This window comes from Topomyia yanbarensis, chromosome 1 (genome assembly GCF_030247195.1).
Source record: "Topomyia yanbarensis strain Yona2022 chromosome 1, ASM3024719v1, whole genome shotgun sequence".
NCBI classification, from domain to species: domain Eukaryota; kingdom Metazoa; phylum Arthropoda; class Insecta; order Diptera; family Culicidae; genus Topomyia; species Topomyia yanbarensis.
In genome coordinates, this window is record NC_080670.1 from 66,878,783 (window position 1) to 66,892,157 (window position 13,375).

Genomic DNA, 13,375 nt, shown 5'->3' on the forward strand with positions numbered 1-13,375 from the left:
TTCTTGTTTCAACGTTTTTGGGCAATTGAATTTGGATATTTTTGTCTTATTTTCTCTTATACTAGCTATTAATAAAAAATTATGCCACTTATCATATTTTTTTGTCTCCACTGGAAAGCTACGAAAATTTTACATAGAAAAATGTACTACTATTTTACAGTTAAGTGAATTTAGTAGTCTTTTTAAAGTAAATCAATTCAAATTTAGTGTGTTATTAGCGTTTTCGCTAATTTTCTTCAAAACAGCTAATAACAAACATTACTATTCATTATTACAGAAATATTGCATTTTAGCCAGTTTTACAATATCTTCTTTGAGTTCGTATCAGTATCTCTTTTCGTTTCGACGCAAAATCATTTTGATCACATCATTGGATATGCAAAAACGATGATTTTGAACCTACTGAATTTGTAGCGACGTCATGTTGTATCATTTAATGAAATGATGAATAATCGCAATTATGACGTTTGTTAATTTGTAATTGGACAAATTACAAAACTCCCCTAAAAACATTAATTCTAAACTACTTTACTGGTAAAACGTCACGTAGTACACTTAGCTGAAAGGTATTTGTACATAATTTGGTAGAAAAAATTTTCAGCTATCCAATGAAATCTAGATAGTAAGGATATAAAGCATATTTTTTAGGTTAGAGTCTTTTATTTACTTAAAAGTCAACTACAGACTTAGTTTATTAATGAAATTTCAACGAAAGGAGAAGAGATACGAATATCATGATGAAGAATAAATTATTGATCGTTTTGAAACTCGACATTGGGATACTAGGTATTGTTATATTTATTATTCTTTATTTTGAGAAAACTTACCAAAACCTCATCAAAACGCAAACTTTGGGTTACTTCACCACTTAAAGGTTTCTTAAATGTATTAAATAGAAGATATGAGAGCTTCATACAGTGGTACATTTTCTCACCTTTCCACCATCACCCCCCAAGAGATTCTTAACCATGAACCAAACACCCGGCATACTGTGTCTGCGTATTACTGTGCGATACATTTTTCTCAGACGATTGCTGCACCGTTATAATAGAGACGGCTGATAAAACGATATCTATATCGAATGAGTAAATTGTATCCTGTTAAATATTACTAGAAAAGCATGCGGATACTTAAATCAGACTGCCGCCCATGTGCACTCTGGGGCTATGGACAGGGGCCCCAAGATGTAGGGGAACCCTCACATAGGAGCGATATAAAATTATCCTTGATATTTGCACTGACGGCGTTATGATAATTACAATAACGGAGTGCTCCTATTCTTTTGCTCACGTAAATAAGATCGGGGGCGGGCGTAGCGTAGTTGGTAAATCGATTGCCTTGTACGCAGCGCACCTGGGTTAGAGTCCCGACCCCGCACATAGGGTTAGAAATTTTTCATAAGAGATTTTTCTAACCCGAAGAGGCGAATGACCTTAAGGTTAAAACCTCTATAATCGAAATAAAAAAAAAAAAGAAAATAAGATCGATGGGTAATGTCAGATACGGAACGTGCCAAATCGGGTGTTTGGGAAGCGTGTGCTTGTGTCAAACAATCTCACCCATTCTCCTCAGAGATGGCACCGATTTTGACAAACTTAGTCTCAAATGAAAGTTCCCATCGGTTGCTATTGATTATTTTATTGATTGGACTTCCAGCTCCGGATTTATGGGTTGAATAGTACGATCACACAGTAAATCCACACATAAACTGGTACCTGGGCGCAAAATTACTTGGATTTGCCAGTCTAGATCAATAATGACTAAACAAAGTCGCTTTGACCACATTGGCCACTTACGACGGTTCTTGATTCCATGTAAGCAGGAACTGAACAATGCTTAAAGGGGGGAGTAAGGAAAAATTTCAAAATAGAATGTCTATTCTTCATGCCAAATGTTTTTAAAATGTTGCATGGAAAAACTTCTACGCCCTTTTTAAAAAAATGTTTTAGTGTCAAAATGTTGTAATTGGCCGAGGAAATCGTGGTAGTTATGGAATCGACCACTTTCTTATGGAATTCATCCAGCGCCAAAAGATTGAAAATTCCAGAACACTATTTTCCGAACCTAAATATTACTGATCCATTTAGCATGCGTACATCTTGAAGCGAGCAAAACGATATTTTTGAAATTACATCTCAAGGGATAATCGAAAAGTTTTCCAACAAACGATTAGACGCGCCTCATGAACCACTTGCTTGCTGGAAGCTGTCAAGTTTTGCACTGATTACCGGAAAAAGGGTTTCCTAGCGATTGGTGGTTGTGCGGAACCATTCAGCTGCTTTCCGATGATGGTTTTCGAGATACAACAAAAAAGGGCTCCTATTAGATATAAAGTTATAATATCTCTCAAGAAATTGCTTTCCGCCAACTCAAGTGACGCCCGCACCAAACTGACGACGACGTCAAACTCTTTCACCCGCGCTCATGGTTCTCATTGTTCGTCTTTGAAAACTCGTGTACGGGCGCATCAACCATCGTGCAAAGCAGAACAAGGGTACCTGCCAACATTTGCGATTTCCCGTAGAATATCGTATTAGATTCTCACAGGTACTAAAATGGATATTTCATTTTCGGAAGCAAAAATTTTCTAAGATTTACTAGATCTTCGACAACTACAACATTCGACAATGAATGTGTATCATTGCACTTCATTATCAACGAAGTTGAACTCTTTTTTCGAGTAACTCGCAATACGTACATGAAATGGGCTTATGAAGTACAAACTCAAACATCGTTTGGCGGTGATATTTATTAACAGAGAAAAGTTTTATGTCGTGTACTACGGCGATATGTGCTCTTTGAATAATGGAATTAATCTTCAATAGTAGTATTTTTCAGTATTTTAACATTTTTTATCAACAGCAACTAGAGATTTGTCAAGAAATCGTTGTACTTTCGCACCAAGCATCTAAATTGTTGACAAGACGTAGACTGCAGCAGTTACCCTATACATACAAAGCACTGGGAGGCTTTGTTCCATCACAAGCTCTTTCTTCAAATCGTTCCGAACCACACCGAGCTCATTTTGCCGCCATTAGGATTAAAGAGCGAAACTTTTTTAATGAGGGGAAAATCTTGTTCAACATTTTCCTTTATGTCTGGCGTGAATGTATTTTAATTAGAAGCTTTACCTTCAATAATTATCTCGTAACACCAATTGGATGATTACTTTTGGGGCAAGGCTTTGTTCTGTTGGCTGAGGGTATCGGCTGGTTTTATCTTTGCATAATATCGATTAACCTAACTTACCTGTCACTGTTAGATTTATCCGGTGGTTTCGAGTCGGTGAGTTTTGAAAATCCACCCGACATCGGTAAACCTGCGGAGAGTGAGAGAAAGAAAGACAGTTGTTGGTGTTAACTAATGACATAGTACTAGGAAGGCTATTCAAATAACAACACTAGAAGCGCTACCACGTCCAGGAGAAAATAGCTGGCCAATAAACCGAACATACTATTTTCAGGTATCACACCAAAACCTGGTATTAATTGATTATTAATACCTCATTGAAGTATTGGGCAGGTATTGAAGAAACATTTTTCAATACGTTTGCCATTTTTTGGTGATATATACTACAAAGTATGCTATTTCATATGACAGCAACGGTATTTAATGTTATGTGCTCTAGTCACAGATAATGCTATTTGAAAAAGTTACATTTTTATATAAAAGTTCTCATAGCTCATAGCGAAAAAAGTTTAGAATTTGGTAATTTAAAGCAAATTATGCGCCTGAAAATCACTTTCAAGTTATGCGCCCTAAAACAATTTTCAAAAGTTTCAAGCTTACATTTGGATTTTTAGTGCAATGGAAAGTATAAAAGCTAGAGCTTGCATATCTCCAGCAAATTTGTCTAAAATGTGAAGCTCTACAACTTCATCGAAGACAGTCAAGCTCAATTTTAAATATTGCTAAAATTAGAACCAACCTGGCTTCTGTTTAAACAAAAAGAAGGACTTTGTCAAGTACAACAGCTTTGCCAAACATATTGTAAGGCTAAGCTAAGTCATTTAATTTTAGCAATAAGTTAAAATTCCTGCTAAACTCACATTATGGACCACTGTACAATGCTATGAACAAAGATTGAAAACGTATTTCTACAAATATTAATAACACAAAATAAATATTTTGTGATTTTAAATTTATTTTTAATGAAATAATGAAATAAATAATGAAATTTAAACGACATGTAAATCAATACGAATGTGAACATAAAAAGCTTGAATCAACAATTTGAAATTTAAGTTGAATCCGATGCACTCAACGAGAGCATCAAAAAGTAAATAATTTTACACTTTCGTTCGTGTAAATGAATGAAACTGTAATTTTCAATTAACGTGTAAAGTTAAAATAAAATTCGTTGAAGAAAGCACGACAAGTTGTATTTATTTGTGGTGGAACTTAATTTTACGTTTATATTCATGCTCCAAATATGTGCATGAAAATAAATTTAAAATAACCAAATATTTTTTCTGTGTGCCTCCCCAAATATGCTGTCATACACGAGTGGAATTTCTGTATTCTAGCAAGATTTTATCATGTCCTTTAGATCATTCCCACATGATCTTGCCTAGCTCTAGGATAGTGTTCAAAGTTTATAACTGATTCGCTCTGGAATATCTATTCGTCTTTCAATTTGCATATATTTCGTTTCTCAATTTGCCGAAAATAAGCTACGAAATCGATGAAATAGAACTCTGCAGCAATGAAATCATAATTACATACGCACACAAAGATATATTGATATGCTTGGGAATACCGAGCATAAAGTTTTAAGTAGTTATTATCAGAGATGCAAATTTTCACCAGGTTGTTTTGAACTTGAAGGAAGAACAAATCTCAAATCATGCCCTACTATGTTCAATTCGCCTTTTTTCGTTTGCATCATTCATGCAAACAGCCGGGCTGCTCAATCATTTTCCATTCATTTTCGATTTCATTGACCCTGTGAATATCTCTGTTCTGGGATATTGACTAGATTTTTCAAGCAAAACTACTCTAGACATTCTTCTTACTGTTCATGTAAGCTTGAAAATACAAAATATGTCAACATTTAACCTAAACTGGCCTCTACAGAGCAGATGACAACTTTGGTTGGTGAATGAAAATGCATCAATTTGAAATGACGATGTACGGTTTGGTTATGAAAATCCCGCCAACTTGAAAGTAAATGATTAAGGGAGGCTTTGAATTTGAATCATGCTTGGGTTTGATTGAGCTGAAAGTTGGCATATGAAAATGAAAATTTGCACCACTGGTTATTATTATTTACATTCAAAGGAGTAAAACGTCTATGACAAACTTCATAATCATTCATGCAACTACATACTATAGCTAGCAATTGAAACTACTCGTTTATGTAACGCACATATGATGGAACCATTCACTTACTCCTTCGTCGTCCAGCTGGATATTGTCCACGGTGAGCGCCGCTGGTTTCGACACCGTCACGAAATACGCTCGCGGTCCGAACGCTGCGGTTTCTGACCAATATAGTGCCTTCGAATACTGTCTCCCTCGGACGTCATAGCTGTTCGAGAAAATAAAGCACAAAAAAGGGCAGTTAATTAAAAATTTAATAAATTCTCATTTTAGGGTCTGTTTCGTTGCTGGGAGCCGAGTAAGGTCATTTGCCAGGACTTTGTTCTATAGCTCTGCTTCAACTGAAATGTGTACTATACTACTGCTCGTGTTTCGCGCTTGTGCAAATCATAAAACTTTTAATTATCATCACAGCGTGTTTTATAATTAGCTCCACACTTTATATTTGTTCATGTTTTTGATTCTACAGGAGAAATCATTGCTAGTAGTGACAGACCCCACAACCTAACCGTCTAAGCCATTAGTAGGGTTTAGTTGGTGGAATCTCAGTTGGAGCAGGCCCCTACTGTCAATTATTGTACAATCTGCCTTATCCCTTACCCATATCCCAGGCAGGTATGCAATCTTTAATTAGCTAACCGAGCTTGGGTTGAAACGGGACAACCGTGCGTAGGACGAATGGGGATCCCACCATACAGGGCAAGTCTTTGTACAGTAGCAAACAAAAAAGGCACGTCCATGTTAAAGTTTTGCCAACATAGCGGAAAATTATGAACACAAGGAACACGGGGCAAATGACCATCCACAAACACACCTTTCTGCTTTTACTCGTGAACCCTTTGGCCCCTTTTTTTGCTAAGCAAACACCAAAAATACATCCGGTCTTTTTTCTTCCATGTTTCGCATGATTTCCCATTAAAATAAATTTTCCAACAGCTTTTTCTTGTTCCTCATTTCTCATCCTGGCGGATCTTGCAAACTCTTTTTTGTCACTCTCATCCGGGCAGTAAAAGACACGGCCATAAAGGAACGGTGATGTTCACACATTTTTACCACCAGCTGCGACGACGGTCTGAACGAAAGTTCGAATGTGGTGTCCTAATGCGAATAGTCGACCGGGAGTAAAATGTGCTCCCCGTATCATCGTGTCAGAGGTGGCATAAATTGTGAAAGCGACTATCTTGGCAAGAAGAGCTACTTCTATTACATATTGGGCATAGCATTGTTTCACTCACTGTGGCGGCAGAAAATAAAGGTGATTTTGGAGATTCATGTATAATTTCCCAGAACGGAGAGTACAGATTTGGCCAACCAAAAAAACTATTCAAAATATTTACTATTTTCGATATAGGGTTGTTGTGCCTTAATTAAGCTTAGAACCTCTATTGAACCCATTTGAACACACAAGCTAGTTTTTTATAAAGTATGGTTTTTTGTTTTAGTGTTTCGGATTCTCCTCGTCAGTAACTAGCACTATCTGGGTGTCCAGTTAGACCATGTATCTGAACTAGTACCCAAATTAGCACTAGTTAGACACTAAATTCTAAAAAGTCACACGTCTTGCGTGAACACTAAACCACTGGCTTATACCGAGTGATGTCTTGATAGTAAGGACAGAGGTTCTGAGACCATACTTTATGTAAGGCATGTGCCCTCATGCACAAAGAAATTGGTCTTGTCCAAAATTTTTCCCACTTGGGAACTTTTGCATAGTTTTTTATTCAAAATATTAGATGAAACTGTAGGAGGAATAAGGACGCGTTGTCCTCGACTTTTCGCATCACTCAAACTCAAACTTCAATTAGAACGCTACTAATTTATTTTTGTTTCTGATATTTAGTTTTCACAATATGGATAGTTGTATACTTAAAAAAGGCAATTTATGTAGTTTTTTGGGGTCAACTGTCAAAATCGACAGCATATACAAACGCTATGTATATCAGCAGAAATCTGATACACATTCCTTTCCGACGAGCTATAGAGTGTTATAAACGGACTATTATCAAAAGTAATATTTACATTGAACTCGGACAAAGGCGGAGACTCAGTTTTGCGCTCCTTATGTGATTTACCTACGCTAGCAACATTGTCAGCTTATCTGTCGTGGTGAATATGAAGTTAAGTATCTGTAAGACAATCTAATGAATGAAATAATGAATTTTTTAGCCTATTCCAGGCAAAGTCAGCAGTATGGAACACCAACAGAACACTATAGTTATGGGAAATTTAAAATATAGGTTCGCTGCAGACCCTCGGTATTTAAAGGCAACGGACGGAGGATTGTTTCGGAAGACTGAATGTGTAGATCAGTTTGCTGAGCTGACGATTTTTAGGGAATTGGACCCGCCATTGTCGTTCACAACAGTTATATTTATTTTCGAAGATTGGAAACATGTAAAAATATCGAAGGACCGTATTCTAAAAGATTCGGTTGAAGTTCGTTCGTGTTTGACCGCCGCTCGAAAAAGGTCACTATGCAAAATTTCAGCTCAATCAGTCAAAGAGCGAAAATTTTCAACCGTGCAAAAACACCAAGATCTCTTCAAATATTCGAATTCGTAGTTTTGATGTAAAATGGCTTAAATGCCCATGAAACGTCAAGATCTAATGATACCTCGATTTTTTTTTTGTATCACCTTTATAGGACTTGAACAATATTGGAATTTGATAAGGCAGTTTTTAATTTCTTTTTCATGCAAAAAGTCTTAGAAATGTATTAAACGTCGGGTCTTGTATCATCTCTTGATTTTTGTAAAGATTTTCTCCTCTGGAATTTTTGGATTTTCAAAAGAAATCAAAATATTTTTCTCTTCGAATTGTCACCAGATTTCGCCGTCTAATGCATATTTTGGACATTTATAAAATTAAAAGTTACATTTCCAAACTTAGGTCACAACCCAATTAAAAAAAATCCATGTCCAGAAAGGCATTTTTTCAGATTTCTTCAGAACTCGTTATTTTATGACATTATAAGACATTTGTTTCCGATCGATAGGGGCTTTTTCGATGTGTTATGTCTGTATATGAAGATCAATATATTGAGGAGACTATTTTTAGGGGTAATGATTTGTGATTTGTGAATTATTGATTACGGTGCATATCATTACATATGAATCATCAGTCCAAGTGCCATGACGATATTTCGCTGCTTTAATGATCTATTGCCGACAAAGGTTTGATAAAATGGATGTGGAACAAGATTCGTCATCAAAAACTCTAACTTTCAGTTTAAAATCATACATATTGTACTCGGTCAGACCATATCTGATCTTCTTCAGATCGAAGATAATACGTTAAATATCCTAAAGCTTTCGAATGAACTGATGCAAAAATATTCAGCGTTGACAGATATTTTGCCCAACTAAGCTCAGTATTGTAACATTCTGTCTTTTATGAAGTACTACCATGTTTACATAGCCTCTCCCACAGTTGAGATCGACGGTGTAGTCACCGATCCGAGTTTGTCACACACTTAAAAATATTTACATCTCACAAGATGCACATAAATAGAGCGTTACATTTCACTTGAATGTACATTCAAGAACATGTAAAAATGCGCTTTGTTCACAATTTTCCATCTCCATTCAACCGAGTTCTACTTCAAGAGAGGCATAATATTTTATTTCACATGTCAAAACATGTAAAATTCCATTATTAGACAGCAAAATACGTCGCAGTGTTGTTTAGGTAAAATGTAATTTTCATTTTTTCTAAGTGTGATGCGTGGATCCACTGAAGCAAGGGGTTGGTTGTTTCAAGGACCCCTTACTCCGGTTGGCAAAGATTTTGAATGACAATTACCCTGGACGGGACAAAACGGTGTATCCACTCAAAATTCAAGTCAGTGACACTTTGGCAGGAAATTGTGTATCCTTTCACTTGACCAGGAGTGTGATTCTGATTATCACCATGTGGGGACATCTTTTACTCCTCCCAAAACTATAGGCAGATGAGATTACTTGTAAAACTACAATTTTTCTCTTTCGAGGTCATTAAATATACCAGCTCGAGGAAGCTCTGACACAAAGTTTTAGTAATTGAATATAAAACAAGGAATTTAAAACACTTTTAGGAAATCTAAAAGTCTCATGTGTTACTTCAACTAGAGATTCAACTTAGCGCAAGGCTCGTTGATCACTGGGGACTTGTGAAACTCGTTCCGGAGAAGACATCAGCCTAGCACATTCTTTTAGCGCCTTTAGTGGGATTTCAGTTGTGCGCTACTTTAATAGCCACATTGGATTTCTTGTTCAGATCGACTTCCGAAAAATAATTTAGTGTGTTTTTGGAAATAGCACTACTATCATAACTTATTTTATGATTTATCCTTACTTATTTCATAAAATGGATCACTATTTCAGCGCCCCCTAAGCTTGGCGCCATTGGCGGGGGAAACCCCGGCCAATCGCACGCTGCTGTTACTTACTTTCACTGAAGACATCGGATATCTGTCTTGAATACTGAATTTTGAAATTATGGCATATTGTTTGTGGATAACTATTTGTCGTCTATTTATTGTTCAATATAGTAATGATCCGTTTTAATGAGTCGAATTTTGTTTCAATAAAACGGAAAAGGATGATATCAGGTCGTTTTCGTATATCATTTTTCGGTCTTCCACCGTTAGAAATAACCACTAAACAATTCGAAGTCGTTTGGATGAACCTTGTTCACTCATCGGTGCAAACATTTTCATTTGTACGAACCTTCTGACAGCTTATTACCATCGGATCGATCTGGAACACATATCAGAAGGGGTGGGCGTAGCGTATTGGTAAATCGATTGCCTTGTACGCAGCGCTCCTGGGTTCGAGTTCCGACCGCGCACATAGGGTTAGAAATTTTTCATAAGAGATTTTTCTAACCCGAAGAGGCGAATGACCTTAAGTTTAAAACCTCTATAATCGAAATAAAAAAAAATCAGAAAATGAGAATAAGTAACTCCAGGCAGCGGCGTAGTCAAGGGGGGTTTTGGAAGTTAACCCCTCGCAGCTTCCACACGAAAATAAATTCGATTGAAGAGAACATATTATTGATGCTGGCCGATTTTATTTAATACTACAATAATAACTGTCTAATCAGTACATTGAGAACCTATTGTTTTAAGCATCATGAGGACTTTTGATAACTTGTGGGAATCTGTAACAGATCTATTAGTTGGGATCCCATAGTTGTCACACCAATATCAAACACCTACATGGAAACCTTCCAATAGAGACAGAAACAGGTTCCAGAGTTCTGAAAGCATTCATAATTCTCAGATTTCCAATTATATTGAGCTCACTTTAGAAGGAAGGTAGCGAAATATGAATTAGAGTCAATTAGAATGGGAAGCGAAGTTGGAATAGGTTGAATGCCTATGAAATATAGAATAGCGAAACATAAATGTATGTAATCAATGATATGAATAGGTAAAATAAATGTTCGAAAACAGTAATCTAAGATCAAGATCACACCATTTCGAAACCGCCAATTTCGATGAATTTTGCGCCGTAAAACAGCACATCGTGTGATAAAATAATTATGACGTTAAATCATCCTAGAAGTAATTATGGAGAATTTACACTTCAAACAAATTTAGTTCGAGACTTAATATCTTCAGCAAAGAGTGCTATTTTAAGATACTTTGTTGAAGACATGAATGCTCTTAGTGTTCAGGGTATCGAAATATTTATGATAAATCTCTTCTGCTGGTTATAACCAATAAAATTAACATTTTATCCAAGGTTTAAATTTGTGAAGCTCAGAATAAAAGGTTATTAAGAAAAAAACTAAATATAAGAACATTTCGTAAATATCATTTCATAGCTCGATACACTCCCTATACGCATTATTCATACGTTGAACAAAGTAGTTTTAAATGACAGCAAATTTTTTAAAGATGCGAAGTCTGCTACTATTTTTTCATGGATTCATTCTCCACAGTTACTCTTAGGGTATTTAATTTCTCATAATGAAATCACGAATTGCGCTCTTTTATATTGGAACATTCCTTCAAAAATTTTAAAACTTGAAATATGAAATTGTTTCCAAATTGTGTGATTTTGACAGTGAGTCCCACCAAATCCCCACCAAATCGATTTCTGGCTAAGCCGTATGTAGAAACAAAGTCGCTCTACGCTCATTCATAAGAAACTGCTTCGACTACTGTCTATCTATTATAATATTTATTATTCAGCATGTCTCACATCAGTAGGTATATCCTATTTTTAAGGATATTTTGTCTATTGCATCCAACTACACTATTTTTTATGTTTTCTAAGAGGTTAGTTTAATAATTTGGCGAACTTTCTCCCATTTGTGCGTTTGCCTATAAAACAAACTTTCATCAATAAGGTAGTGAATATTATAACATATTTGAGCAATTTTAACTGAATCAATTTTAACAATTCATTCGTTATCGAGCACTCAGTCGAGATAGAAGTCTTTTGTCATCGGTCCGTACACTCTATAGCGACAAATAGTGTTAATCCGCGTTCAAGGTTATTTACACACTCTGCGCCTAGTTGAGGTTTCAGTATTTTTTCCCTTCTTGTGTGTTTCTGTTTCTGAGTACCGTTAGCCGGTCAGTGAAGTGAAACAGTGTTCTTCTAGTAAGCCGTCTGGATACCGTTACATACACAAGCTAAGTATTAGTTTTCGTTTCCCCTTCTTGGTTGTCTTAATAACGTGCACTGGGCAATAGGCCCGTGCAAAAATGACTTCCCCTGACGGCGGTTCATCTCAAGGTGAGATGGACGTCGAAATAAAATCGGCTCCCCGGCTCAAGGTATATCCGAGCTCGGCCACCGGGCCATTTGTGATCTTCTTTCGGACCAAAGAAAAAAAGTGTTTGAATCTGTTGCAGATTTCTCGAGTTCTGACGGATCGGTATTCGGCCGTGACAGAAATATCGAAAATTCGGCCTGATAAGCTTCGGGTGGTGGTTAACAGTTCAACTCAGGCAAACGATATTGCTGGATACGAGCCCTTTACGAGGGAGTACAGGGTGTATATTCCAGCTAGCAGGGTTGAAGTCAGTGGGGTCGTTTCCGATTCGAGTCTGAATTGCGAGGACCTGCTAAAATATGGGACTGGCTGTTTCAAAGACCCCATGCTTAAGCCAGTGAAGATACTGGAATGCAAACGTTTGCATTCAGCATCAGTCGCAGCTGACGGGAAGAAAACATACGTCAACTCAGACTCTTATCGGGTGACCTTCGCCGGCTCTGCCCTGCCTAATTACCTCCTTTTTGACAAGGTTCGTCTACCTGTTCGCCTCTTTGTGCCGCGGGTCATGAACTGTACTAATTGCAAACAATTGGGACACACAGCCTCCCATTGTAGCAATAAAGCCCGCTGTGGGAAATGCGGTGGGAATCATGCGGATGATTCCTGTGGTAGAGATGTCGAAAAGTGCCTCTACTGTGGGGGAAACCCACATGATCTCCCTTCATGTCCCGCGTACAAACAGCGCGAGGAAAATCTTAAGCGTTCCCTTCAGGGACGCTCTAAGCGATCTTTTGCAGAAATGCTTAAGATAGCTACGCCACCTGTCTCTACGAACATCTTTACCAACTTGTCTACTGACGAAGGCGACTGTGATGAACCCCAGGAGGGAACATCTTCTGCTGTGCCTAGAAGTAGTAGAAAAAGGAAGAACATTTCCTCTTCCAAGCTTCGTCGTAAAGGCCAGAAGGTGTCTCTTCATGGTCCCCCTAAAATAACTACTCAAGGAAGTATTGGTGCAAAACCGAAGCAAGTCGCTCCCGGTCTCAGTAACCTGAGCTCAGAAAAGGAGTTCCCAGCACTTCCAGGAACATCAAAAACCCCAAGTGTTCCCATATCTCAGCCAGAGAAAGAAAACAGTGCTGGCTTAATAAATTTCTCTGACATTGTGGACCGTATTCTTACAGCGTTAAACATTTCTGACCCCCTTAAAAGTATCTTGATAAGCTTTCTCCCCGCAGTAAAAACATTCTTGATGCAGTTCACTGCGAAATGGCCCCTCCTTTCAGCGATTGTATCCTTCGATGGCTAATTCATCGAACGAGGTCAAGGATTTAATCACTGT

The 13,375-nt window shown here is 37.2% G+C and overlaps 1 protein-coding gene across 2 annotated transcripts in view; it reads right to left on the reverse strand.

Moving 5' to 3' along the window:
* Positions 1–13,375, reverse strand: part of LOC131677846 (serine-rich adhesin for platelets) — a 694,115-nt gene that overhangs the window by 214,656 nt on the left and 466,084 nt on the right. For both annotated transcript variants that reach the window (XM_058957912.1, XM_058957911.1), the window contains exons 4-5: positions 5,392–5,530; positions 3,250–3,319 (exon numbers count right to left, since the gene is read on the reverse strand). In XM_058957912.1, coding sequence (XP_058813895.1) covers positions 3,250–3,319; positions 5,392–5,530 — 209 coding nt within the window. The remainder of the gene's footprint in view (positions 1–3,249; positions 3,320–5,391; positions 5,531–13,375) is intronic.